At 40.0% G+C, this 24,087-nt stretch overlaps 2 protein-coding genes and 1 non-coding gene across 3 annotated transcripts; 2 read left to right on the top strand and 1 right to left on the bottom strand.

The window, feature by feature from the left end:
- Window positions 1-2,140: 2,140 nt before the first annotated feature.
- LOC107789981 (uncharacterized) lies at window positions 2,141-2,518 on the top strand. Its single transcript, XM_016611863.2, has one exon. It carries the CDS (start codon window positions 2,141-2,143, stop codon window positions 2,516-2,518), a length of 378 nt encoding a protein of 125 aa, XP_016467349.2.
- An 11,392-nt stretch (window positions 2,519-13,910) lies between these two features.
- LOC107789982 (ABC transporter I family member 20-like) lies at window positions 13,911-23,433 on the bottom strand. The gene is made up of 7 exons (XM_016611864.2): window positions 23,004-23,433; window positions 22,359-22,492; window positions 21,781-21,900; window positions 21,444-21,539; window positions 21,189-21,341; window positions 21,029-21,106; window positions 13,911-14,284 (listed from the first exon to the last, which is right to left on the bottom strand). The coding sequence occupies exons 1-7, from the start codon at window positions 23,170-23,172 to the stop codon at window positions 14,048-14,050; spliced, it is 987 nt and encodes a 328-aa protein (XP_016467350.1). The 5' UTR covers window positions 23,173-23,433; the 3' UTR covers window positions 13,911-14,047.
- A 578-nt stretch (window positions 23,434-24,011) lies between these two features.
- TRNAF-GAA (transfer RNA phenylalanine (anticodon GAA)) lies at window positions 24,012-24,084 on the top strand. The gene has a single exon. It is a non-coding gene; the product is annotated as a tRNA-Phe (tRNA).
- Window positions 24,085-24,087: the final 3 nt, after the last annotated feature.

Raw genomic sequence — 24,087 nt, 5'->3', positions numbered from 1 at the left:
TCAATTACGAGTCCAACCATACCAGTTTCACTCAAATCTGACTCCGAATCGACACAGAAATCTCAAAAATATATTTTTATGAGATTTCTAAAAATTTTCCAAATTTCCATCTCAATACACTAATTAAATGGTGAAAACAATGATATATTCATATATATTGACCAAATCCGAGTTAGAATTACTTACCCCAATGTCTTTCCTTGAAAATCTATCAAACATCGCCTCTACTCAAGCTCCAGTTTGTTAAAAATGACGAATGGGATGAATGCCCTCTTTTATAAATCTGCCCAGGCAGCCTTCGGAACTGGGCCTCGATCGTGGCTTCGATTATGGCCCTCGAGCCAGGTCATCGATCGTGGCTTCGATCATAGGCTCAAGCCTGGGCCTTCGGTCATGGCATCGAGCCTGGGCCTTCGGTCATGGCATCGATCTTGGCATCAAGCCCGGGCCTTCGATCATGGCCTCGAGCCTGCCTTCGATTATGGCTCTCGAGCCTTGCCTTTGATTCTCGGCTCGATTTCTGGCCTTCGATTTTTGGGATCGACTTCTGGGCTCGATTGCTCGGCAGAAGAAAATTTGTAGCAGCTTTTTACAGCAGCTGTTTAAGTCCATCTTTTGATCTGTTAACCAACCGAAACTCACCCGAGGCCCTCAGGACCTCAACCAAATACACCAACAAGTCCTAAAACATTATACGAACTTATTTGAAACCTCAAATCACATCAAACAACGCTAAAATCACAAATCACACCCCAATTCAAGCTTAATGAAACTTAAGAATTTCCAACTTTTACATTTGATATCGAAACTTATCAAATCAAGTCCGATTTACCTCAAATTTTCACACCAGTCATAAATGGCATAGCGGAGCTATGAAAATTTTTGGAACTGGATTCCAACCCCGATATAGAAAAGTCAACTCCCCGGTCAAACTTTCAAACTTTAAATTCCTATTTTAGCTATTTCAAGCCTAATTTCACAACGGACTTCCAAATAAAATTTCGATCATGCTTCTAAGTCCAAAATCATCATACGGAGCTGTTGGAATCATCAAAATTCTATTCCGAGGTCGTTTGCACATAATTCAACATCCGGTCATTATTTGAACTAAAACTTTTAATTTTTCATCAATATTCCATAACTCGGGCTAGGGACCTCAAAATTTGATTCCGGGCATACGCCCAAGTCCCAAATTACGATACGGACCTACCGAAACTGTCAAAATACTGATCCGAGTCCATTTTCTCAAAATGTTGACCAAAGTCAACTTAGTTGAGTCTTAAATCTCAAATTCACATTTTAATCTATTTTTCACATTAAAACTTTTTGGAAATTTTTACGGACTGTGCACGCAAGGCGAGTAATGATAAATAGTGCTTTTCGAGGTCTTAGAATACAAAAATAATTATTAACTTTAAAAATGACATTTTGGATCATCACACAATACCTGAGTGGAAACGGGAAAGGATAACGATGGACTTTGTTTCTAGACTTCCACACACTCGAAAGGAATCATGATGCAATTTGGGTCATTGTAGATAGACTAACTAAGAGTGCTCATTTCTTGGCAATCATAATGGACTACTCACTGGAACATTTGGCAGAATTATACATTAATGAGATTGTGAGGCTGCATGGAATCCTTGTTTCTATTGTGTCTGATAGAGATCCAAGGTTTACATCCAGATTTTGATCTAGATTGCAAGAAGATTTGGGTTCTAGGTTGAATTTTAGTACCACTTTCCATCCACAAACAGACGACCAGTCTGAGAGGGTAATACAAATCTTGGAGGATATGCTTCGAGCCTGCATTATTGAGTTTGAGGGTAGTTGGGACAAACACTTAGCCTTGATAGAATTTGCTTACAATAATAGCTACCAATCAAGTATAGACATGCCTCCTTATGAAGCTTTGTATGGGAGAAAATGCAGAACGCCTCTTTGTTGGAACGAGGTTGGTGAAAAAAAATTGGTGGGTCCTGAGATTGTTCAACAAACTGAAGATAAGGTAAAAATCATCAAAGATCGCTTAAAAATTGCCTCAGACAGACAAAAGTCTTATGCTGATCTTAAGAGGCGTGAAATTGAGTATAAAGCGAGTGATAAGGTATTTTTAAAGGTTTCTCCATGAAAGAAGATTATGAGATTTGGCCAAAAAGGTAAACTTAGTCCACGATTTATTGGACCTTATGAAGTGCTTGAGAGAGTTAGCCCAGCTGCTTATAAACTAGCTCTTCCACCAGAGTTAGACAAGATCCATAACGTCTTCCATGTTTCTATGCTTAGAAGATACCGCTCAGATCCATCTCATGTTCTTCCTATTGAATCTATTGAGGTCAATCCTGATTTGACATATGGAGAAGAAACATTCCAAATCTTAGCGCGTGAGTTAAAGGAGCTTAGAAATAAGATCATCCCCTTAGTGAAAGTTCTTTGGAAAATTTATTCTGGCGAAGAAGCTACCTGGGAGCGAGAAGAGGATATGCGAGTTCAATATCCACATTTGTTTAGGGACTAGTACCAGGTAAATTTCGGGACGAAATTTATTTAAGGGGGAGAGAGTTGTAACACCCCAAATTTTTACTAATATTTGCATTTTCGATTGAGAATCTTTATAATGAGGAGATATTTTTACTTCGCACTTCCTAAACGTGAAATTGACAATACATGAAAATTCCTTACTCTAGGTTGTGTTAATATTGACAAAGAAGTTCCATGGTGTTGCTATGTGTAACACTTAATATTATTTTTATGAATTACTGTTAAATATTTACCTGAAAACTTCATGAAAACAACCATAAATTTCCACTAAACCAACCAGCAAAATTCGTTCTTGGTGAAGCTCAAGTTGCTCCTCTCTTTTGTGGTAAGTTACTAAACCCTATTTTACACTAGGTAGCTATTAGTGTTTTCTTCATATATTTTCGTATAGAGCTCTGTTTTAAGTGATCTAAGACTTTATGGAAATCTATTTCATAGATCTATAACTCTTATGAAGGAACCAAAACCTGTTTTGTCTTTTATTTACCCGAAAATAGGTGATAAAGTAAAGGGCAGGTGCTGCCCAGATTTTCTATTTTACAAACCCTCCATGTACTACTGTTAGTAAGTTTAGCATAACTTTTTGAAAAAATTTGATATGGGGGTGATTCAAGATATTCTGAAACGCTAAGACACATATCTACAACTATAAAGATACCACACAGTCTAGTTTATCCTTTTTCATCTTCAAATCTGAGTCACAACACGAGACAGTGATACTGTCCAGAATTTCTGTTTCAAACATTTTGGGTAATTTTCACCAATATCATGTTAAGTTTGACATGTTATATCACCGATCTTATATAGATATTTTATTATGTATTTGAGGTATATATATCCTTGTAAAAGCTAAGGGAAGTTTTTGAGGAAGTGGACGGATTTGGTTTGTCTAGGGCGTAGACGATTTGAACGTACTCAAGTTGTGGTTGGACTATTTTGTGGTAAAACACCAAGGTTTGTGTATAAACTTTGTACTCTTTTTACTTGCTAGAATATTTTGAAATAACCTGATATTTTGTTTTTCTTCACTTCAATTAAGAGCATTGTATTCGTGTTATATCAAGTATTGCAAGATATTTGCTAAATCACCCACTCGTACGGATTGTTTGATCATTTTGCATTCTTGTTGGGACTTTGTCCTTCTTGTGGCAGTGTGTTTGTCACTCATCGTGGCATGCCTATTGATTTGGATCTTTTGCCATCTTGACTTTGAATTTGTAGTTCATCTTAAATTATGGAACTTGCCCGTGTTAAGTACGAACTAGGAAGCCATTTTTAATATGGTTCTTGATTTTCTTGACTGTTGGGATTTGACCCTACTTGATTTTGGGCTTCGATCCATCTTGATATCTGATTTTGCTTAGTGTGATGGCATCACGTACATATTGGGCAAAAAATGGATATTTGACAAGCTTTCTTGGATTGATAGTATACGCTTTCTCAACTCTTGAATCTTGAACATTATTATAGATATTTGGAAACACTTCAAGGGTTGATATTTGATACTTTTGATATATTTGTTCACTTGTTTTAAATTATGTTTCATTTGAGCTACCTATGACTGAAAATGAGAATTGGAAAAGTTAATGGCTCCAAGCCCAAAATTTATACGCCACTTAGATTTATGCTTAGCGATAGTTGTTTTCTATCGTAGGTAATCTACGAGATGAAATTTGAAGACGGCCTTATGAAATAGTCTTTTTGGGAGCACTTATGGAGATCACATTTGCATATGCACCATGGTTTTATATAGTTTTGGGACTTGTACATGATATATATGTCACACTTATGTATGTTATTTGGAGGCTTGGATATTAAGACCAAAATGTTGTAACTTGAATTTGGTAACTTATTTTGCCGTTTTAAGGTGTGTTAATAACTCAAGTCTTGTAATATGTTGAATTTACACTTTGTCTTATATATATGTACAAAGGAGAATACTAGTTTTCCTTTTTATACCTGATAATTTAAAATTTATGTACAATACAAACTTGCAGTGATGTTGATTATTCAAGAAGGGTTATATCACCTTATTTTGATATTTTGACATTGTATTTTATTTTTAAAAATTAAATTAAATTATGAAGAGTATTTTTAAAAAAAAAATATTGCACTTTGGACCTCATCGCATGGGCCTATTTCCACTATTAAACTATTCTGAATATTTTTTTTAATTAATGTCTTCTTAATGTTGTAAGTAGTAAATTAGATTTGTTTCGTAAGTAGTACCCTCCCAAAGGGGTTGCTACAAGAGGTACAAGAAAGATAGTACAACAACCATACTTTATAACGGCTCTACAAGAAAGCCAGTTAGAAGAGTACCAGCCTCATAAGAAGTCAGTATGAAGCTCCCACCGGATCATGTGGTGACACGGACTTGTTAAAACAGAGTTATTTGCAAATAGGTTCCCTAACACACCTTAAAATCGTTAGGTGGCGACTCTTCTCTTTTAATACCTCATTTAAAAGAGTTGTCACACATAGAAACCCGCTTTCGAGAGAAAAAAAGGGGAGTGACATTATCCATCCTCGAGTACTTGCGCAAATGAAACTCAAAGATAAGATAGTGCCGCTTTGCATTACGTTAACTGGTTTTAACAATGCAGTCGAACGGACATCTGGTGAAATCACCCTCCATGTTCTGGCCGGTGGCGTCACTCTGGAAACCACATTCCACATCATGGACCAAGACACAACGTACAACACCATAGTAGGGCAACCATGGATACACACCATGAGAGCCGTCCCTTCCAGCTTATACTAGGTCATCAAGTTCCCGACCGTGGGAAATATTCAGTATACAAAGGAAATACTTTAAGTCAAAGTATGCGAGAACGACGCCATGACTACTAATTCATTGCTCGACATCTCAAGTACTCTCCAGGTGAACCAATGAAGGGACTAGATAGACGGGGACGGGGACTGGAACGCTAGCCGACACCCGAAAAAAATTGTAAATTTCTCAAAGTATGTAATCAAAGAAACAATGCCAAGGCGATAAAAATCACGATTATCAGCACATCTTTCTAAAATGTAGGTCATGTTCGACCTTGTTTGAATTAACGCCTACTGGCCCTCAGCCATAATTATATGTAGGTTATGTTTGACCTTATTTGAATTAACACATACTGGCCCTCGGCCACAATTAAATGTAGGTTATGTTCGACCTCGTTCGAATTAACACCTACTGGCCCTCGGCCATATTTAAACGTAGGTTATGTTCGACCTTGTTCGAATTAACACCTACTGGCCCTCGACCATAATATAGGTCATGTTTGACCTCGTTCGAATTAACACCTACTGGCCCTCGACCATAATATAGGTTATGTTCAACCTTGTTCGAACTAACACCTACTGGCCCTCAGCCATAATTAAACATAGGTTATGTTCGACCTTGTTCGAACTAACACCTACTGGCCCTTGGCCATAATCAAACTTAGGTTATGATTCGACCTCATTCGACCCTCAATTATAATTAAACATAGGTTACATTCGACCCCGTTCAAATTAATACCTACTGGCCCTCGGCCATAATATAGGTCATATTCGAGCTCATTCGAATTAACACCTACTGGACCTCGACCATAATATAGGTTATGTTCAACCTTGTTCGAACTAACACCTACTGGCCCTCGACCAAACTAAATTCAAGCTATAGACGACCTAGCTCGAACTAGCATGTACCGGCCCTCGGCCGCAGTCTTGACAAAAGACCATGTTCGATCTCGCTCGAATAAGCACCTATCAACTTTTGACCGCAACTCGCCATTGAGTGATCACGTCCAATAAGAGAAACGGGGTCGATCAACCAACAGAACTAAAAAATACACAAACACAAAAACAAACCACAGGAGGAGAAGAAGATACAAAAAACGAAGTTGGCATTTCATACTTGAAACATTCTTTACAAAGGCTCATGAAGAAGCCACCAACAACACGACAAAAGTTAACAAAAAAGAGAATAAGAGAAAAACTACTAGTCACCACCATCAGGGCCTTCCGCACCTCCATCGTCCTGACTACCGACATCCTCACCACCTTGATTACCCCCACTTACACCGCCCACACCGTATCATACCAAGCATCCTCTTTAAGATGGTCCACGATTCCATCATCTCCCTCTTCATCATCCTCAGGAGTAGCAGGCTCATACCCGTAAACAACTCAAGATTCATGGGCTTTAACGCAGACTTCCTCGAGAGTGACCTCAGTAACGGATCCTGCCTTATACAAATCTTGATATACATCCAATTGAGCTTCAGCGTGAATCCATTCCTCATACGATGCCCCAGGAACGTTGGGAAATTCCGAAGTATGGGAAGAAGAGGTATGTGCAAGCAGTTGAGCCTTATCAACTTCCAATGCTACCAATTGACCACGAAGGGAGGCGTTATCTCTCTCCAGCTTTGCGACCCTCCCCTCTAGTCGCTCCTCTATAGCTTTCGCCGCGGACCGGTCATTTTCCCCCTCAGCCCGAAGGGTGTTGTTCAGTAGCTCAAGCACCTCCAATCTCATCTAGGATCCACACAAAGAGATTCCGCCTTCTCGAGCTCGCTTTGTTTCTCAGCAACTTCACCCATAAGGCCCTGCAACTGAAGATGACAATCTTCCAATTGCCTATGCAGCTCGACTACTTACGCTTGAAGATCGCTACACTGGGCCTCCACGCCCTTGCTGATTTCAAGCTCCTCCTCCTTACTTCGCAACGTCCCCTCAAGGACACTGCACTTCTCGATGACTCTTACTAACTCGTCATCTTTCTCCTTCAATTCATCGCGAAGGGTCTGCAAATTGACCCCTTCACCAAACTGCCTGCGAAACTCTTGGTACTTGCTGAGATATTCAAAATATTTGCGTTGCAACCTCACAAATATTACCCTACGCCTCTCCTCCCTTCGAGTACTCTCAATCTCCAATATCATCGTCTGCGACCAAAAAAAGAAAATAAATGAGTCAGAAATAAAAGCAAGGATAAAAATAAGAGAGAGAGAGAGAGAGAGAGAGAGAGAGAGAGAGAGAGAGAGAGAGAAAAGATCGCCAAAAACTCACTCTAAGGGCAAGACCAGCAATACTCCTCGACAGAGTATCGTCATACAACTCTTTCAGGCTCTTACCCTCCGTCTCGGAACAAAGGGGGGCGAGTATGGGGACCATGTCCTCCGTATTCTTTAATAGGTTCCTCGTGGACCCCTCCAACCTTACCTCAAGTTGGGTGAAACCTTCCTCCATCATTTGCAGGTTTCCGACATTAATATCTGAGCCGGTCGCGTAGCCTTCCTCAGCAACACCTTTGCCAATTTCAACGAAAACCAAAGAAGTATCATCAGCCGGCTGTAAAGTCGACGGCTCGTCTTGCCACAAAGTGTCTGAGTCCCCGGTGGCCGGTCTTTCTGTATCCATCGTCACGGGGGAAGACATGTTGTCTTAGGCCTCCCCCAACCCCAGAATCTCCGATAACAATTCATCCTCATCTTCAATGACTATAATCGCCGTCTCGCGCAGCAAAAAATCACCTCCCTTCACGTCGACGGCACGAGCGATCCCATTATTAGTATCCACGTGCCTTCTCTTGCGGGGCATCAAGTCTTCCTCACCGGCTGCCATCTCCTCCTCATTTTCATCTATGAGACGGTATAATGAGGCGGTCGAAAGAGGAGTAGACCAAGACGTACCAACAGAAGGAGCCGAGGCACGAACAACGACATCAATAATCGAAGGGGAACCGGGGCGTGGGTCGAAGATGACACCATCGAAGAAGGAGCAGAATCATAGTCCTTGGCATTCTTACTCTTTTTGAACGCGGGGGCGGGGGCTCTCGATCTCGTTGAAGACCTCCTGGCTGAATTTAAGGAAAATACAGAAAAGAGCGAAAGTCTGCCGAAGAGAACCCAAAGAGAAAACTAATCAAGAAGTTGATAATAAAGATAACTTACCAGTCGGGGGAGGATGATGGTCAAACCTTTTGATGAAGCCCGGCCACTCGTGTATCCCCGCAATGTGAGGAAGAAGCCGACCCACCCAGGCAGAAATATCGTCGACCAGATGGTCACAAATAAAGAAGTCATGAACTTACGAGTATGATTCCAAGCCTCGGAAAAATTGTCGACATCAGCCACCATATCCTCGGTTTCACAAAGAAGTAGTTGAGCGAGAACTGGCGATTAGCCTTATCGTCTATCTTCACCACCAAATATTTGCCTCCTCGATGGCGAAGATTCAACATCGTCCGCCTGTAAAAGCTGGGGGCGAACAGGCACGCCATATGGCGAAGCATGAGCTTGACCCCGGCCAGCTCCGCGAACTTGGTAAGAATCCTGAGGAGTTTGTAAACATATGGCGCGAGCTGAGCTGGGCAAACGCCGTAGTGGCGGCAGAACTCCTCCTCCAGCGGAAGGATAGGAAAACTATAGCCAACGTGGAAGGGGTAGGCATAGAAAGTGCAGTACCCAGGGCGATGAAACTTCACCTCATCCCACCTAGCGGGGATCAACTCGACGTGGTTAGGAATGCCGTATTTAGACCTGAGCTCTGTCAAATCATCCTAGCTATTTCATCAACAATTTGAAGGTTTTAGGGACGGCTTTGGGAAACTTCGAGAAGTCAAACCTAACATCGGGATTTCGAGGAACTATCTCCTCCACCGTTGGGAAGCCTTCATCCTCAGCGGTGGTGGTAGAGAAGTTCCCCGCATAAGAAGGAAAAACCGTCGATAAAGGAACCGCATCGCTCACCTCGCTGGATTCAAAAGGTACATTAGACATATTTCCACAAAAAAGAAGGAGGCGCCGAACAAAGAAGAATTAGAAACGGCGAGGATCGCTAGAACATGAAAGAAAGCTGCACAGCAATAGGGGAAAGAGGAGAATATAGGGTTTCGATATGGGAATTCTGTAAACTTTGAAATCACATCCTCATACCTCTATTTATACGGAATCGAGCATCGAAATTGAAAAGCCACCTTATCATTATCTGGCACCGAAATCGAAGCGGCACGTCCAATCAGGAGTCACACGTAAAATGAAGCAATGCCTATGGAACGCGCGTCATAATGACGCAAGATATCATGACATCATCCTGAATCATGGATAGTATGATATCAAAAATTTGCTGCTTGCAAAGGGCCACGTAGGCCACTCTGCCTCAGTCATTACGACTTACCAGCTCACCAAATCATTTTGACCGCAATGAATATAATCCGCTCATCAAGCCCACCCAAGGCCGGTCTCAATAAGCGGAGGGACTAACTGTATGGGTCAAAATCTGCCTTTAGGATATTTGGGTCAAAATAACACTGCGAGAAGGCTCGACAAATCGCCATTTAAGGACTACCATGAAGTCACATTAGCCGAGGTTGAGGAGTCTAAGAAAGCCGTAGTTAAAATACAGATGAGGATCATGGTCAAACAGTCGAGGAGGGTCGTGGTCTAATAGTGACGAGAAAGTTGTAACGGCTAGTTTTCAAAATAAAATCAGGAAGTGAATATTCTAGTGAATATTCCTTACATTTGTACTGTTAAGATTTTTCGGGAAAGGATCCCATGTAAATAGAAGGAAGAGAGAGAGAAAAGGGATGTGAAATTCATTTCTTGTAAGAACAACACTTTGAAAAAAAAATTATTCTTCAATCAATACAAGACTTTACTTTTCATTAAGATTCTTGCCTGATCCGGGGAATCCTCGACTGTTTGAAATCCAAGGATAAAAAGTTGCACAGCAATAGGGGAAAGAGGAGAATATAGGGTTTCGATACGGGAATTCTTTAAACTTTGAAATCACATCCTCATACTTCTATTTATAAGGATTCGAGCATCGGAATCGAAAAGCCACCTGATCATTATCTGGCACCGAAATTGAAGCGGCGCGTCCAATCAGGAGTCACACGCAAAATGAAGCAACGCCTAGAAAACGCGCGTCATAATGACTCAAGATATCATGACATCATCCTGAACCATGGGTAGTATGATATCAAAAATTTGCTGCTTGCAAAGGGCCACGTTGGCCACTTCGCCTCAGTCATTACGACTTACCAGCTCACCAAATTATTTTGACCGCAATGAATATAATCCGCTCATCAAGCCTACCCAAGGCTGGTCTCAATAAGCGAAGGGACTAACTGTATGGGTCAAAATTTGCCTTTAGGATATTTGGGTCAAAATAACATTGCGAGAAGGCTCGGCAAATCGCCATTTAAGGACTACCATGAAGTCACATTAGCCGAGGTTGAGGAGTCTAAGAAAGCCGTAGTCAAAATACCGATAAGGATCATGGTCAAACAGTCAAGGAGGGTCGTGGTCGAATAGTGACGAGAGAGTTGTAACGGCTAGTTTTCAAAATAAAATCAGGAAGTGAATATTCTAGTGAATATTCCTTACATTTGTACTATTAAGATATTTCGGGAAAGGATCCCATATAAATAGAAGGAAGAGAGAGAGAGAGGAAAGGGATGTGAAATTCATTTCTTGTAAGAACAACACTTTGAAAAAAAAAATATTCTTCAATCAATACAAAACTTTACTTTTCATTAAGATTCTTGCCTGATCCGGGGAATCCTCGACTGTTTGAAATCCAAGGATAAAAAGTTGCATAGCAATAGGGGAAAGAGGAGAATATAGGGTTTCGATACGGGAATTCTTTAAACTTTGAAATCACATCCTCATACTTCTATTTATAAGGATTTGAGCATCGGAATCGAAAAGCCACCTGATCATTATCTGGCACCGAAATCGAAGCGGCACGTCCAATCAGGAGTCACACGCAAAATGAAGCAACGCCTAGGGAACGCGCGTCATAATGACGCAAGATATCATGACATCATCATGAACCATGGGTAGTATGATATCAAAAATTTGCTGCTTGCAAAGGGCCACGTTGGCCACTCCGCCTCAGTCATTACGACTTACCAACTCACCAAATTATTTTGACCGCAATGAATATAATTCGCTCATCAAGCCCACCCAAGGCCGGTCTCAATAAGCGGAGGGACTAACTGTATGGGTCAAAATTTGCCTTTAGGATATTTGGGTCAAAATAACACTGCGAGAAGGCTCGGCAAATCGCCATTTAAGGACTACCATGAAGTCACATTAGCCGAGGTTGAGGAGTCTAAGAAAGCCGTAGTCAAAATACCGATGAGGATCGTGGTCAAACAGTCGAGGAGGGTCGTGGTCGAATAGTGACGAGAGAGTTGTAACGGCTAGTTTTCAAAATGGAATCAGGAAGGGAATATTCTAGTGAATATTTCTTACATTTGTACTATTAAGATTTTTCGGGAAAGGATCCCATATAAATAGAAGGAAGAGAGAGAGGAAAGGGATGTGAAATTCATTTCTTGTAAGAACAACACTTTGAAAAAGATTTATTCTTCACTTAATACAAGACTTTACTTTTCATTAAGATTCTTGCCTGATCCGAGGAATCCTCGACTATTTGAGGACCTGTCATCCAATCATTGGCAGGTAGAAGTTTCCTTTGTTTCACTTTTTAATGCTTAAATTATTTCCCTTAATTACGTGGCTGTCACCATATTGACACTTATTGAATATCTTGCATATTGTTATTGTTCTAGGTAGTTGTAAAAGCAATCATTATAGTCTTCATAAATGCTTTTCAACTACCTCTTTGATATCAAGATTTGAAGAAATTATTATTAACTAAGATTAACCTATGTTTAATTAGGATTAATTATTTGAACCGAGATTTATATTTTTGGGTCAAACAAATATATTATCCACTTAGAAAATGGACAACCAATGAATAACCAATAATGAGTTTAACTTTTACATTTGTAAAGACTCAAATTGGGGGTTCTCAAGCTTGGGAAATTAGGAATTCTTCCAAAAATGATCATATTCTAAAAGCCATGGATAATATGGTTACCCATATTATCCGTCAGTTAACCCATTTTTTATCCGTATTAAATATGCGTCAGGTTGAATTCGTTTTGTATTACCTAGTTTCGACCCATCCATATTCGACCCGACTCGCCCGTTTTCTACCCCTACCTTAGATGATTGAAACCTATTAGTATTAAATTACCTCATCTGCTGAACTTATGACTAAAAAATCTAGTTATCTTAATGATTTTTGTTCTCTGGATTAATATGCTATTGTTTGATTTTTGCTAACTATTCGTAGCATTTCACATGGGTGTGGTTTATTATTTGAAGTTTATAAAAGTTTCTTCAATGGGTTGGACACAAGATAATTTTGTATTGGTTGAACTTGAATAAAAACTCCATCGAAGCTTCAAGTTCAAAGAAGAAGATGCTTTTACTTTACGAATTTTGGGTCATGGGGCGGGTATGTTGTGTTAGGGCGAGTTTAATTAGAGGGAAAATGTCAGGGTGGTGGGTTTAATTTCGTCCAATAGGAATTCACCACGTAATAAATAATTTTAAAAAAGCAAAAAATAAAAAATTCTACGGGCATAAATGAGCCAGGAAGGTAAGCATATGGGTATTTTTAACAAAATAGGTAGATGAAGGATATATTTAGACATTTTTTGATAGTTCAGGGATATTTTTGGCCCTTTTCCATATTTTTTTTAACTCAAACAAAAACTTTTATTGGACTTAATCAGCAACCATCAAGTTTACAATAAAACTAGGAGTATACTCCCAAGATATATTATTTGTACCTTCTGTTGGATTTGATTATTTTGTAATATTGTATGATGCACATCACTCTTTAACATCGATATTTTTACAATGCCCTGTAAGAAAAATATATAAATGTAAACATTTTGGATTTTATGACAGTCCATAAATGCAATTGTCCTTGCTAATTCAAATACGTACTTAGTGTTCTATATTGTGTTTGTAATCATGTATTCATGTTTGATCCTGGGTTATATTGTGTTAAAATTCTTGCACACTCATCTTGTTTGTAGAATCTACGTTGGACCACTAAGCCCCATTTTTTACTCTCATATATCATTGATGTTCTTAAAACCATGTTACAAATTTTGCATTTACCTCGACAGATATCTTCGATGACACCACACTCCTGCAATATTCCAATTCCAATCATTCTATTTTCATCTTCATCTATCATGATATTCTAGTTGAATGTTTGAATTGTTTGCAATTAAGTACCACAATCCCCTCTAATCTCACATTAACTTCGTTTTTCTTACGCTGAGCAAGTGTACAAATACATATATCTGGTCTTACCATGCTTTTCCATAATTCTAACTTTTTAATCGACTCGCATAATTAACATAATTTTGTATGCAAATAGCACATACTATGGTGTTCTGTAGAAGCTTGAGACTGGATCTTAACCTGGAAACATTTGTGCTCTAGTCTTAATCGAATTATAAAACCGCACTATTCTTCTTTTCCAGAAGAATACATAGAGAATTGGAGATACGTAAACAGATCAAATAATATAGATATTTCTATTCTACAATTTAACAAACTTTAAAAGCACTAATTTCATGATCATCTGACCGGCAAGAATGAAAAAGTTGAAACACCAGTTCCCAAAAAGTGTTCATCAGTTCTCTTTATCTTAGAACACGGTTTGAGCTTAAGACAAAATTTTCTTCACCAGCAATAGTAGAATTTAGCCTTCCACCAGCCCAACCGTTGTTTAACGGACGAGCAGCAGCACGAGCTGGATCCCCAACCACTCGACTGCCCTCAACTTGTTTTCCATACTCTGGAAGGCCCTTTGCCTTTCTCTCTTTCCTTCTTTTCCTCTCCTCGTCTCTTTCTTTCCTCAGCCAACTCTCTACTGTCCTCTGCATATCCAATTAGAACAACCATGCAAAATCCATATGAGAAAAATATATGAATACAAGGGGCTTAAATGCCCCTTGTATTCATGCTATGTTAACCAATCAGGGGATGGTTAACATGCTATGATGGAATACAAGGGGCTTAAATGCCCCTAATAAGCAAAAGGATTCGAAACTCCTTTGCAATGAAGAGCAAGTTGGTTTAACATGTCTGTTGGAAACAAAAATAAAGAAAGCTAAAATAGACCAAGTAGTCCAAAAAATATTTGGGGGATGGCAATATATTACAAACTTAGAGTCTCACTATAATGGGAGGATCCTGATTATCTGGAGGCAGGATTATTACAAGGTGATACCTGTGCAAATAACTGCTCAAATGGTAACATGTGAGGTGCAATTCATTCCTCAACAAATGACCTTTATGTTATCAGTGATCTATGCTTTTAACACCAAGGAGGAAAGGAGGAAGGAGGAAAGGAGGAGTTTATGGGAGAATATCATGGAGCAGTGTAAGGTGTGCACAAAACCATGGATGCTTGTAGGCGATTTTAACTCGGTGCTAAATGAGGATGACAGAATAGGGGGCAACCTTGTTACATGGGCAGAAATAGTGGATTTCCATAATTGTGTCGACACTTGTGGACTAATAGCAATGCCTCATTTAGGGAATCATTATACATGGAATGATAAATATGCTGACCAAAGGATTTTCTCAAAGATAGACTGGGTGTTTATAAATGGGGATTGGCTTGAAGATATGCCTCCATGCAAAGTAAGATATTTGCCTGAGGGTATTAGTGATCACTGTCCAGCAAAGGTATTACTAATAGCAGAGAAAGCCAGAGTAAAAGGTCATTCTAATACTGCAATGTTTGGGCTCAACATCCACTCTTTTTAGAGAGGGTAAGAGCAGGATGGGAAGTGCAGATTCAGGGGTGCAAAATGTGGCAGGTAGTAAAGAAACTGAAAATGATGAAAAGAGGTTTAAAGCAGCTGAATTCTCAATATTTCAGAAACATAGTGACAGAAGCAGATGAAGACAGGCAGAAACTTAAAAAAGCTCAAGAGAAACTACAGGGGAGCCCTGTGAATACTACAACAGGAGAGAGAGGCATACAAGAAGTTTAGGGAGTCTTCTTACTTGGCAGAGTCATATCTCCAACAGAAAAGCGAGGCAAATTGGATACGATTAGGAGATGAAAACACAAAGTATTTTCATTCAATAATCAAGCACAAGAGGTTGAAGCAGGCAACAACTCAACTATAAAATGAACAGGGAGAGTGGCAAAGTGATCCAGATGTAATTGAAAGCATTTTTGTGGACTACTATAAAGAGCTACTGGGGCAAAATACTCCAACTAGAGTTAAAGCAAGAGAAGGATTCTTAAAAATGGGACCAGTGCTTATCATAGAGAACCAGGTAGACTTGCTAAGAGCATATAATGCTAAGGAAGTCAAGGAAGCAATATATCAGATTGACAGCAGTAAAAGCCCAGGGCGAGATGGTTTTGGAAGTGGTTTTTTTAAGGCAGCGTGGAGTATAGTAGGAGAGGATATCACTACAGCAATACTGGAATTCTTCCATAATGGGAAGTTATTGAAGCAACTGAATGCAACAAACATAGCATTGATACCAAAGGTGGAGGTCCCAGAATATGCCAGTCAATACAGGCCCATATCTTGTTGCAATGTAGTGTATAAAGGCATATCAAAGATGTTATGTAGCAGACTTAAACATGCAGTTAGCCAGTTAGTAGCAGACAATCAGACTGCATTCACACCCAGGCAGATCCATGATGCACAATGTTCTTATATGCCATGACCTATTGAGATACTATAGTAGAAAAACTTCTGCCAGATGTTTAATGAAGATAGATTTGAGAAAAGCCTATGATATGGTGGATTGGGGGTTCTTGGAAGAAGTACTGAGAGGATTTGGATTCCCTGAGAGGTTCCTACAACTGATCATGACTTGTGTGACATCAACAAAGTTCTCTATCAAGATTAACGGAGAAGGTCATGGATACTTTGAAGGCAGAAGGGGGCTTAGGCAAGGAGATCCCATGTCTCCTCTACTGTTTGTTTTAGTGATGGAATACTTATCTAGAACATTGAAGTTCATGAGTAGTTCACCTGACTTCCAGTTTCATCCTATGTGTAAACAACTTCAACTAACTCATTTGATCTTTGCAGATGATCTTATGATCTTTTGCAAAGGTAACATTGCCTCACTAACAAGAGTCATGGAAGCACTATCACACTTCAGCAAAGCATCTGGCTTGATTGCAAACCTAGAGAAGTCAAGCATTTTTATAGCAGGGGTTGATGAGGTTACTAAGGAGAAGTTGCTAACTAGGACAGGATTCATACAAGGTACATTTCCTATAAGACACCTTGGGGTGCCTCTATCATCCAAGAAATGGAGCAAATTAGAGTGCTATCAATTGGTGAATAAAATAACATGTAGGATTAAAACTACATATGCCAAGCAGCTGTCCTATGCAGGAAGACTTCAAATAATCAACTCAGTGTTGTTCTCCATTTATAATTTCTGTTGGGGGGGGGGGGGGGCAATTTTCATTCTACCCCAGAGTGTGGTTAAGTAAGTTGACAAAAGTTGCGGAGATTATCTATGGGGGAGTTCAGAGGAAAAGAAAAAAGTTTCCCTTGTGTCTTGGGTCGACCGTAGGTGGTTATGGCGAGGTGCACGGAGGCTTCGATTTTGGGGAGAGGAACGGAGGAGGTACATCGTTGTTGGACTTCGCTAAAGCTTTTGGGTTGGTGATTGCGAACTTTAGCTTTCGGAGAAGGGAGGGGCATTTGGTTACTTTTCAAAATGCGGTGGCGAAGACTCAGATTGACTATCTCCTCCTCAGGAGGTATGACAGAGGGTTGTGCAAGGATTGCAAGGTAATTCCGGGTGAGATACTCGCGACGCAACATAGGCTCTTGGTGATGGACGTTGGTATTATGTTAAAGAGGAGGAAAAGGTCTACTCGAGGAAGACCGAGAATTAGGTGGGGAGCCTTAACTAAGGATAAAGCCCAAGCGTTGGAGGGGCGGTTGTCGGCTATGGAAGCTTGGAGGAGCAGTGGTGACGCGAGCACTATGTGGTCAGCGACAACAGACTGTATTATGGAGGCTGCGAGAGAGGTGTTAGGGGTCTCGACGGGCGTCTCTGGTGGGCACAAAGGAGACTGGTGGTGAAATGAAGTGGTCCAAGGTAAAGTGAAAACAAAGAAGGCGGCGTACCTGAAGTTAGTGGGGAGCATAGGCGAGGAGGAAAGGCGAGCGTGCATTGAGAGGTATAAGGCAGCTAGGAAGGAGGCTAAGCTGGCAGTCACGGAGGCTAAGACTGCGGCTTATGGTCATATGTACGAGGAATTGGGGAAAAAAGGTGGGGAGAAGAAGTTATTCCGGCTGGCCAAGTTGAGAGAGAGGAAGGCTCGGGATTTGGACCAAGTGAGATGTATCAAGGACGAAGATGGTAGAGTATTGATGGAAGATGCCCAGATTAAGAGGAGATGACAGACTTACTTTCATAAACTTCTGAATGAAGAAGAGGATCGGGATATTGTGCTAGGCGAATTGGAGCATTCCGAGAGTCACCGTGACTTTGGGTACTTCAGGCGTATCGAAGTTGAGGAGGTCGTGGGAGCTATGCGTAAGATGAGTAGGGGCAGAGCGACTGGGCCAGACGAGATTCCGGTGGAATTTTGGAAGTGTGTGGGGAGAACAGGTTTAGAGTGGTTGACTAGGTTGTTTAATGTTATTTTAAAGGCGAAGAGGATGCCGGATGAGTGGAGGTGGAGTACGGTGGTTCCATTGTATAAGAACAAAGGTGATATCCAGAGTTGTAACAATTATAGGGGTATTAAATTACTGAGTCATACCATGAAAGTGTGGGAGAGGGTGGTGGAAGCGAGGGTGAGGATGACAGTGTCTGTATCCGACAACCAGTTCGGGTTCATGGCCGGGTCGTTCGACTACAGAAGCTATACATCTTGTTAGAAGGTTGGTGGAACTGTACAGAGAGAGGAAGAAGGATCTGCACTTGGTGTTTATTGACCTAGATAAAGCGTATGACAAGGTTCCTAAAGAAGTTATTTGGAGATGCCTGGAGGCAAAAGGTGTGTCGGTTCCCTACATTATGGCGATTAAGGACATGTATGATGGGGCTAAGACTCGGGTTAGGATAGTAGGAGGCGACTCTGAGCATTTTCCGGTTGTAATGGGGTTACACCAAGGTTCTGCGCTCAGTCTGTTCTTATTCGCCCTGGTGATGGACGCGTTAACACACCATATTCAAGGGGATGTGCCATGGTGCATGCTATTTGCCGATGACATAGTTCTGATTGATGAGTCGTGAGCCGGTGTTAACGAGAGGCTGGAGGTGTGGAGACAGGCTCTTGAGTCTAAGGGTTTCAAGCTGAGCAGGACGAAGACGGAATACCTGGAGTGTAAGTTCAGCGCTGAGCCAGGGGAAGTGGGCGTAGATGTGAGGCTTGATTTGCAGGTCATCCCGAGTAGAGGCAGCTTCAAGTATCTTGGTTCGGTTATCCAGGGGGAGGGAGATCGACGAGGATGTCACACACCGTATTGGGGTAGGATGGATGAAGTGGAGGTTAGCATCTGGAGTCCTGTGTGACAAGAGAGTGCCACCGATACTCAAAGGTAAGTTCTATAAAGCGGTGGTTAGACCGGCCATGATGTATGGGGCTGAGTGTTGGCCCGTTAAAAACTCACATATCCAGAAGATGAAAGTAGCAGAAATGAGGATGTTGCGGTGGATGTGCGGGCACACTAGGATAGATAAGATTAGGAATGATGATATTCGGGAGAAGGTGCACGCGGCTCCCATTGATGACAAGATGCGAGAAGCGAGGCTTAGATGGTTCGGACATGTTCAGAGGAGAAGCCCAGATGCTCCGGTACGGAGGTGTGAGCGGCTGGTTATGGAGGGCACGAGAAGAGGTAGAGGGCGACCTAAGAAGTATTGGGGAGAGGTGATCAGGCAGGATATGACGAGGCTCCAGATTTTCGAGGACATGACACTTGATAGGAAGATGTGGAGGTCAAGTATTAGGGTTGTAGGTTAGAAGGTAGTTGAGTTGTGCCTTACTTCGTACCATTGTGGGACTAGACATGTAGGGTTTTTGTCTAAGATAGCTAATGGCAATGTTGTGTCTTACTATTTCGCTTTTCAGTGCAGGTCCTATTTACTAGCTATCGCTTTTGCTTTGCATCTTTCTTCTAGATTTCATGGTGTTCCTATTTTTCTTATGATTGTTGTGGTGATACTAATATTGTCTCCCTTTGCTTTGCATCGTTCTTCTGGATTTCATGGTGTTCCTATTTTTCCTATGATTGCTGTTGTGATACTAATATTGTCTCCTTTTTTTCCTTTTGTCTTTTTGTTTTTTTTGAGCCGAGGGTCTTTCGGAAATAGCCTCTCTACTCCTTCGGGATAGGGGTAAGGTCTGCGTACACACTACCTTCCCCAGACCCCATTAGTGAGATTTTACTGGGTTGTTGTTGTTGTTGTTGTTGTTGTTGTGTCTTGGGGAAAAGATATGCTTTCCCAAGAAATATGGAGGGCTGAATGTGCAAGGAAGTAGACTTTGGAATGTAGCATCTGTTGGAAAATTGTCATGGCAGCTGATTGATAAGTAAAACTCCTTATGGGTGAAGTGGGTGCATGGAATCTAAATGAAGACTATCAATAACATTTGGAACCACAAGCCACCTTTGGATAGCAGCTGGTACCGGAGAAACTCAACTCCTTAAAAGATGATATGCATGCGTGGTATGAGCGAGATCACTATTCTCGGAGGAGAGTACTCAATAACTAGAAGTTATACAGCTCTACTGGGAGATATGCACAGATTGAACATAGCAGACTTAATATGGAGTGCCATTGCACAACCAAAGCACAGGTTTTTTATGTGGTTAGGAGCACAAGGCAGAGTATTAACAAAGGATAGGCTTCGAAAACTGCATATCCAAGTTGAAGATGGAAGTTGCTGTTTATGTGATGCAGGAACAGAAGAAGACAGCACTCACCTGTCTGTAGCATGTAGCTGGATCACAGCACTCAGAGGAGTAATTACAGCTTGGACTGGTGTTCAAATACAGGATGGAGACATTAGGAAGACCTTGGAGAGTATAAAGAGGAATAACTGGAAGCAGACCAAGAAAGAAATAGTAGCAGCAATATTTGGATCAATGTTCTACCATACATGGAGGGCTAGAAACTGGAGAATGTTTAAAGGTGTCAATGTAAATATAGAGGATGTAGTAAGACAGATAAAGCAGGATGTTATAGAAAGAATAGATACATCAGGTAGATCAAGAAAGGCTCATACATGTAGAGAGTTTCTGCAAAAGATCACTACATAATTGTAAGTAGTATTTGTCTAGAGGCTTAGTTTCCACAGCACCTTCCTAGAAGGTGGTTGTGGTATTAAGTGCTCTTTAGGTGTAAAGATTTTGTTATAAATGGTAATATTCACAGTTGTTACCAAAAAAAATATATGAAGTATATCATGTATAATCCATTTTAGAAAAAGATATGATAACAAGTTGTCATGTTTCAGCCAAATGTCCAGGAGCTTGATGAAATCGAACAGTTCATCAACGAACCTCCCAGCTAAGCAGTAGGATGGGGAGCATGTTTGAACTTTCCAAATAAAAACTGAATGAGGTTCTACTTTGGATCTTATATTTTCTAGTGACATCAGAACTTACCATTAATGACATATTGCTGATCTCCTTTACCTTGTCCATTGGCATTGCTAATTGCAACTTCCCATGAGCCACGTATAGCTTCAAATAATATAATTATTTTAAGTATCACTACTTTCTTCAAAAGATCCAAATAAAGCAAGACGTAGGATTCAGCTCTTACCATATGAGAAGGCCAATTCTCAAGACCATCAAAAATGTGTGTTGCATAAATTATTGTAGCGCCTCGCTCTTCACATTCTTTGCTCAGAAATTTCAAAAGATCAGCCCTCGCTAGAACATCTAGGTCAACTGTAATCTCGTCAAGAAGAAGAACCTACACAAGCAGGGGGATATCTTATGTCAACATTGTCTTCAAGCAATTTGTGACAGTTAAACCGTAACTGCTTTTACTCCGTGAAAGTATTTGCAGGTGTACCTTGAATGGTTTCAGAAGACCCATACAGATCTGCACTCTTCTTCTTTGCCCATCAGATGCTTTGTGCATTCTCCAGGATAGATCAATACCAAGAACCTGCATCAACATATAATTTAAAATATCTAGTTGTTTGAAGATTAGATATGTTCGCACAATCAGATTTTTTAGAGATAAATACGGTTAACACCTGCTGAGCAAGTAATAGACAATATATTCCTTTTGTGTTGCCTTGTGTAATAGGGCATAGTGATAACAATCAAAAATCAAGCAGATCAAAAGCCCCATGGGACTTCAAAAATATCCACAAAGAGAACTTTCGTGCATTTTCCATTCATACCTTAATTAATTCATCTCGTCTTTGTGGATCAGTTCCTGGAACCCCAAAAATCATTTTCTCAGCAGAAATATCCATTTGAATAGGCACCTCAAATCCAGCAAATGCAACTTCTCTCCTCCACTGCAGAAAAGAAAGCACAGCAGAACTTAATTTTCTACTTTAATGATCAATTCTGAATTCACAAGTTCATTAAAAGATGTGGTACATTTATGTTTTCACGAGACAGATCTATCAAGCCTAAACAAGATGTTTACATTGTTATAACATATCACCTTTATAACTAAAGCCTTCTTGTAATGTACCATATTACAGGTTGAAACTACCAACAAATAAATGAGAGAAACCATGTTAAAGAGAATTTTACAACTGATTCCAAATAAATCTCCAGCATAGTTGACGCCATACTCTTGGTAAACATAACAGAAAAAAACTTGGTTATGCTTGAATATTGAATTGGACAGAAGATGAGAACTGCCCAATTCCAATACATGCATTTAACAAAATAGAGAAGCAAACAGTCCTAAAAACATAATAACCCATAAAAAGATGGTCGATGAATAGAGAAAGAGAAAAGATACCTCTCCGCCAAGATAACTGAGGTCTCCAGAAGAGGTTAAAGCAGTGTCATGAAATGCAGATCTTCCAAGCACTCTGACCATGTCTGGTTCTACCATGTGCTTTCCTCCCAATATCTTCAGAATTGTAGTCTTTCCTACAAAAAGTACATCCATTTACCCAACACGAGATGTCTCTCAGGTCTACTGGTAGGGCGAAAAATGCCTATTCTGTGTTTGGTTAGCTATGTTTTCTATATTTTCTACCAAAAGGTGGAAGTCATTTCCATTTACAAATATCACACATCTTACTCCATATGCTTACTTCAATAAACATTTGAACATTGTTGTAAACCTTTAATACTAAAAAGTATGTCAAAACACTATCCTCATAGCTTATCTTGTACATTGTACAATTACCCTGTGGGTTGTGACTCCAAATTTTATATCTCAAACAGCTGAAACATGATCCAGCAAATGATTTCCAACTAAAACATTTTCCACCAAAAATACAGAACATTTTCATCTATACCAAATGCACCCTAAATTTCGAAATTGGACGTTCAAAGCAGCAAAAAAATAAAAATTCTAAAGCAACCCTTTTGATTTCTTAATTATATTAAAGAGGGCAATTGTAATTCAATGTCAAGAAGAGCAATAGAATAGAACCTGCGCCATTGGATCCAACAAGAAGGCAGCGATCACCAGGATAGAGGGTAAGTGAGAAATCTTCGATTAAGGGCGTAGATCCGGGAGGCGGGTGACCATCGATACCAGGGTAGGTGAATTTGAGCTTGTTGATCTCCACTGATGGCTTCCTGTCTTCTTTCACAGCCATGTCTATCAAGTGTTTGGTGAAAAGCAATAGAGAAGTAGAGTAGTAATTGTGCTTTTGTGAGTTTAGTTTAATACTTTATAATAGAAAAAGACAGAAGGAATGTGAGTATGTGAGGATACTCAAGATTCAGCCATGGACACGTTCTTCACTTCCTTCCCATACATTGCTTCTTCAACTACCTCCAACCGCCCACCGTCAAGTTAAATTAATCGAAAAAAGAGTTATACTAGCAAATTTGATCCTCCTACTATTCCAAAAGTAAACTTTGACTTCTGTATTTTTAGTTGTTTCAAAATAAACATTAGTTTACGTGAACTTGCTTCACTGGTTGCATAATTTAAATTTGTGAACTTACATGACATAATATTCTTATGATTATAAAAAAAAATTAAACTTGTATTATTAAAAGTGTAACATAAAATTATCATAATGATAAAATGAGAACTTTAAATTAAATTATTTTAAAATATTGAAAAGAAAAATTCTTTTTGAAATTAATTAAATAGAAATAGGAATATTACTGAAATAGAACAAGTAGTAGTAATTGAATACTTATGGTCTTTATCTCATTTACACGAGAAGATAAAAGAATTAAGGAGTAAAAATTGTTCTCTTATCATCTTGAGTTGAAAAGACGATCTTTCTTTTCTCCCTACTCCCTAGTTCACAAACACACTAAATAAAATTCCTTTAATTTTTCCTCTTTAATTCCCTTCCTCTACGTTTTTGCCCACAATTTTCAGTTTAGCTCGTTTTAGGACCTCGCATTCAAGGCAACAACATGGAGATTAATTCTGATGGGATTTATAAATTATTTGAAGAGCGGAACCAGTTAACAAGCGGGGATAGCTCAGTTGGGAGAGCGTCAGACTGAAGATCTGAAGGTCACGTGTTCGATCCACGTTCACCGCATTC

Source organism: Nicotiana tabacum, chromosome 19 (assembly GCF_000715075.1).
Source record: "Nicotiana tabacum cultivar K326 chromosome 19, ASM71507v2, whole genome shotgun sequence".
Taxonomy (NCBI): domain Eukaryota; kingdom Viridiplantae; phylum Streptophyta; class Magnoliopsida; order Solanales; family Solanaceae; genus Nicotiana; species Nicotiana tabacum.
This window is presented reverse-complemented; position numbering and strand designations above follow the sequence as displayed.

Coding starts and splice junctions, on each gene's coding strand:
- LOC107789981 (XM_016611863.2), top strand. CDS start 2,141: ATGAGATTTGGCCAAAAAGGTAAACTTAGTCCACGATTTATTGGACCT.
- LOC107789982 (XM_016611864.2), bottom strand. CDS start 23,172: ATGGCTGTGAAAGAAGACAGGAAGCCATCAGTGGAGATCAACAAGCTC. Junction 21,901..22,358: donor TCAGTTATCTTGGCGGAGAG/GTATCTTTTCTC, acceptor TCTTTTCTGCAG/TGGAGGAGAGAAGTTGCATT. Junction 14,285..21,028: donor TCAGCAATATGTCATTAATG/GTAAGTTCTGAT, acceptor TTGGATATGCAG/AGGACAGTAGAGAGTTGGCT.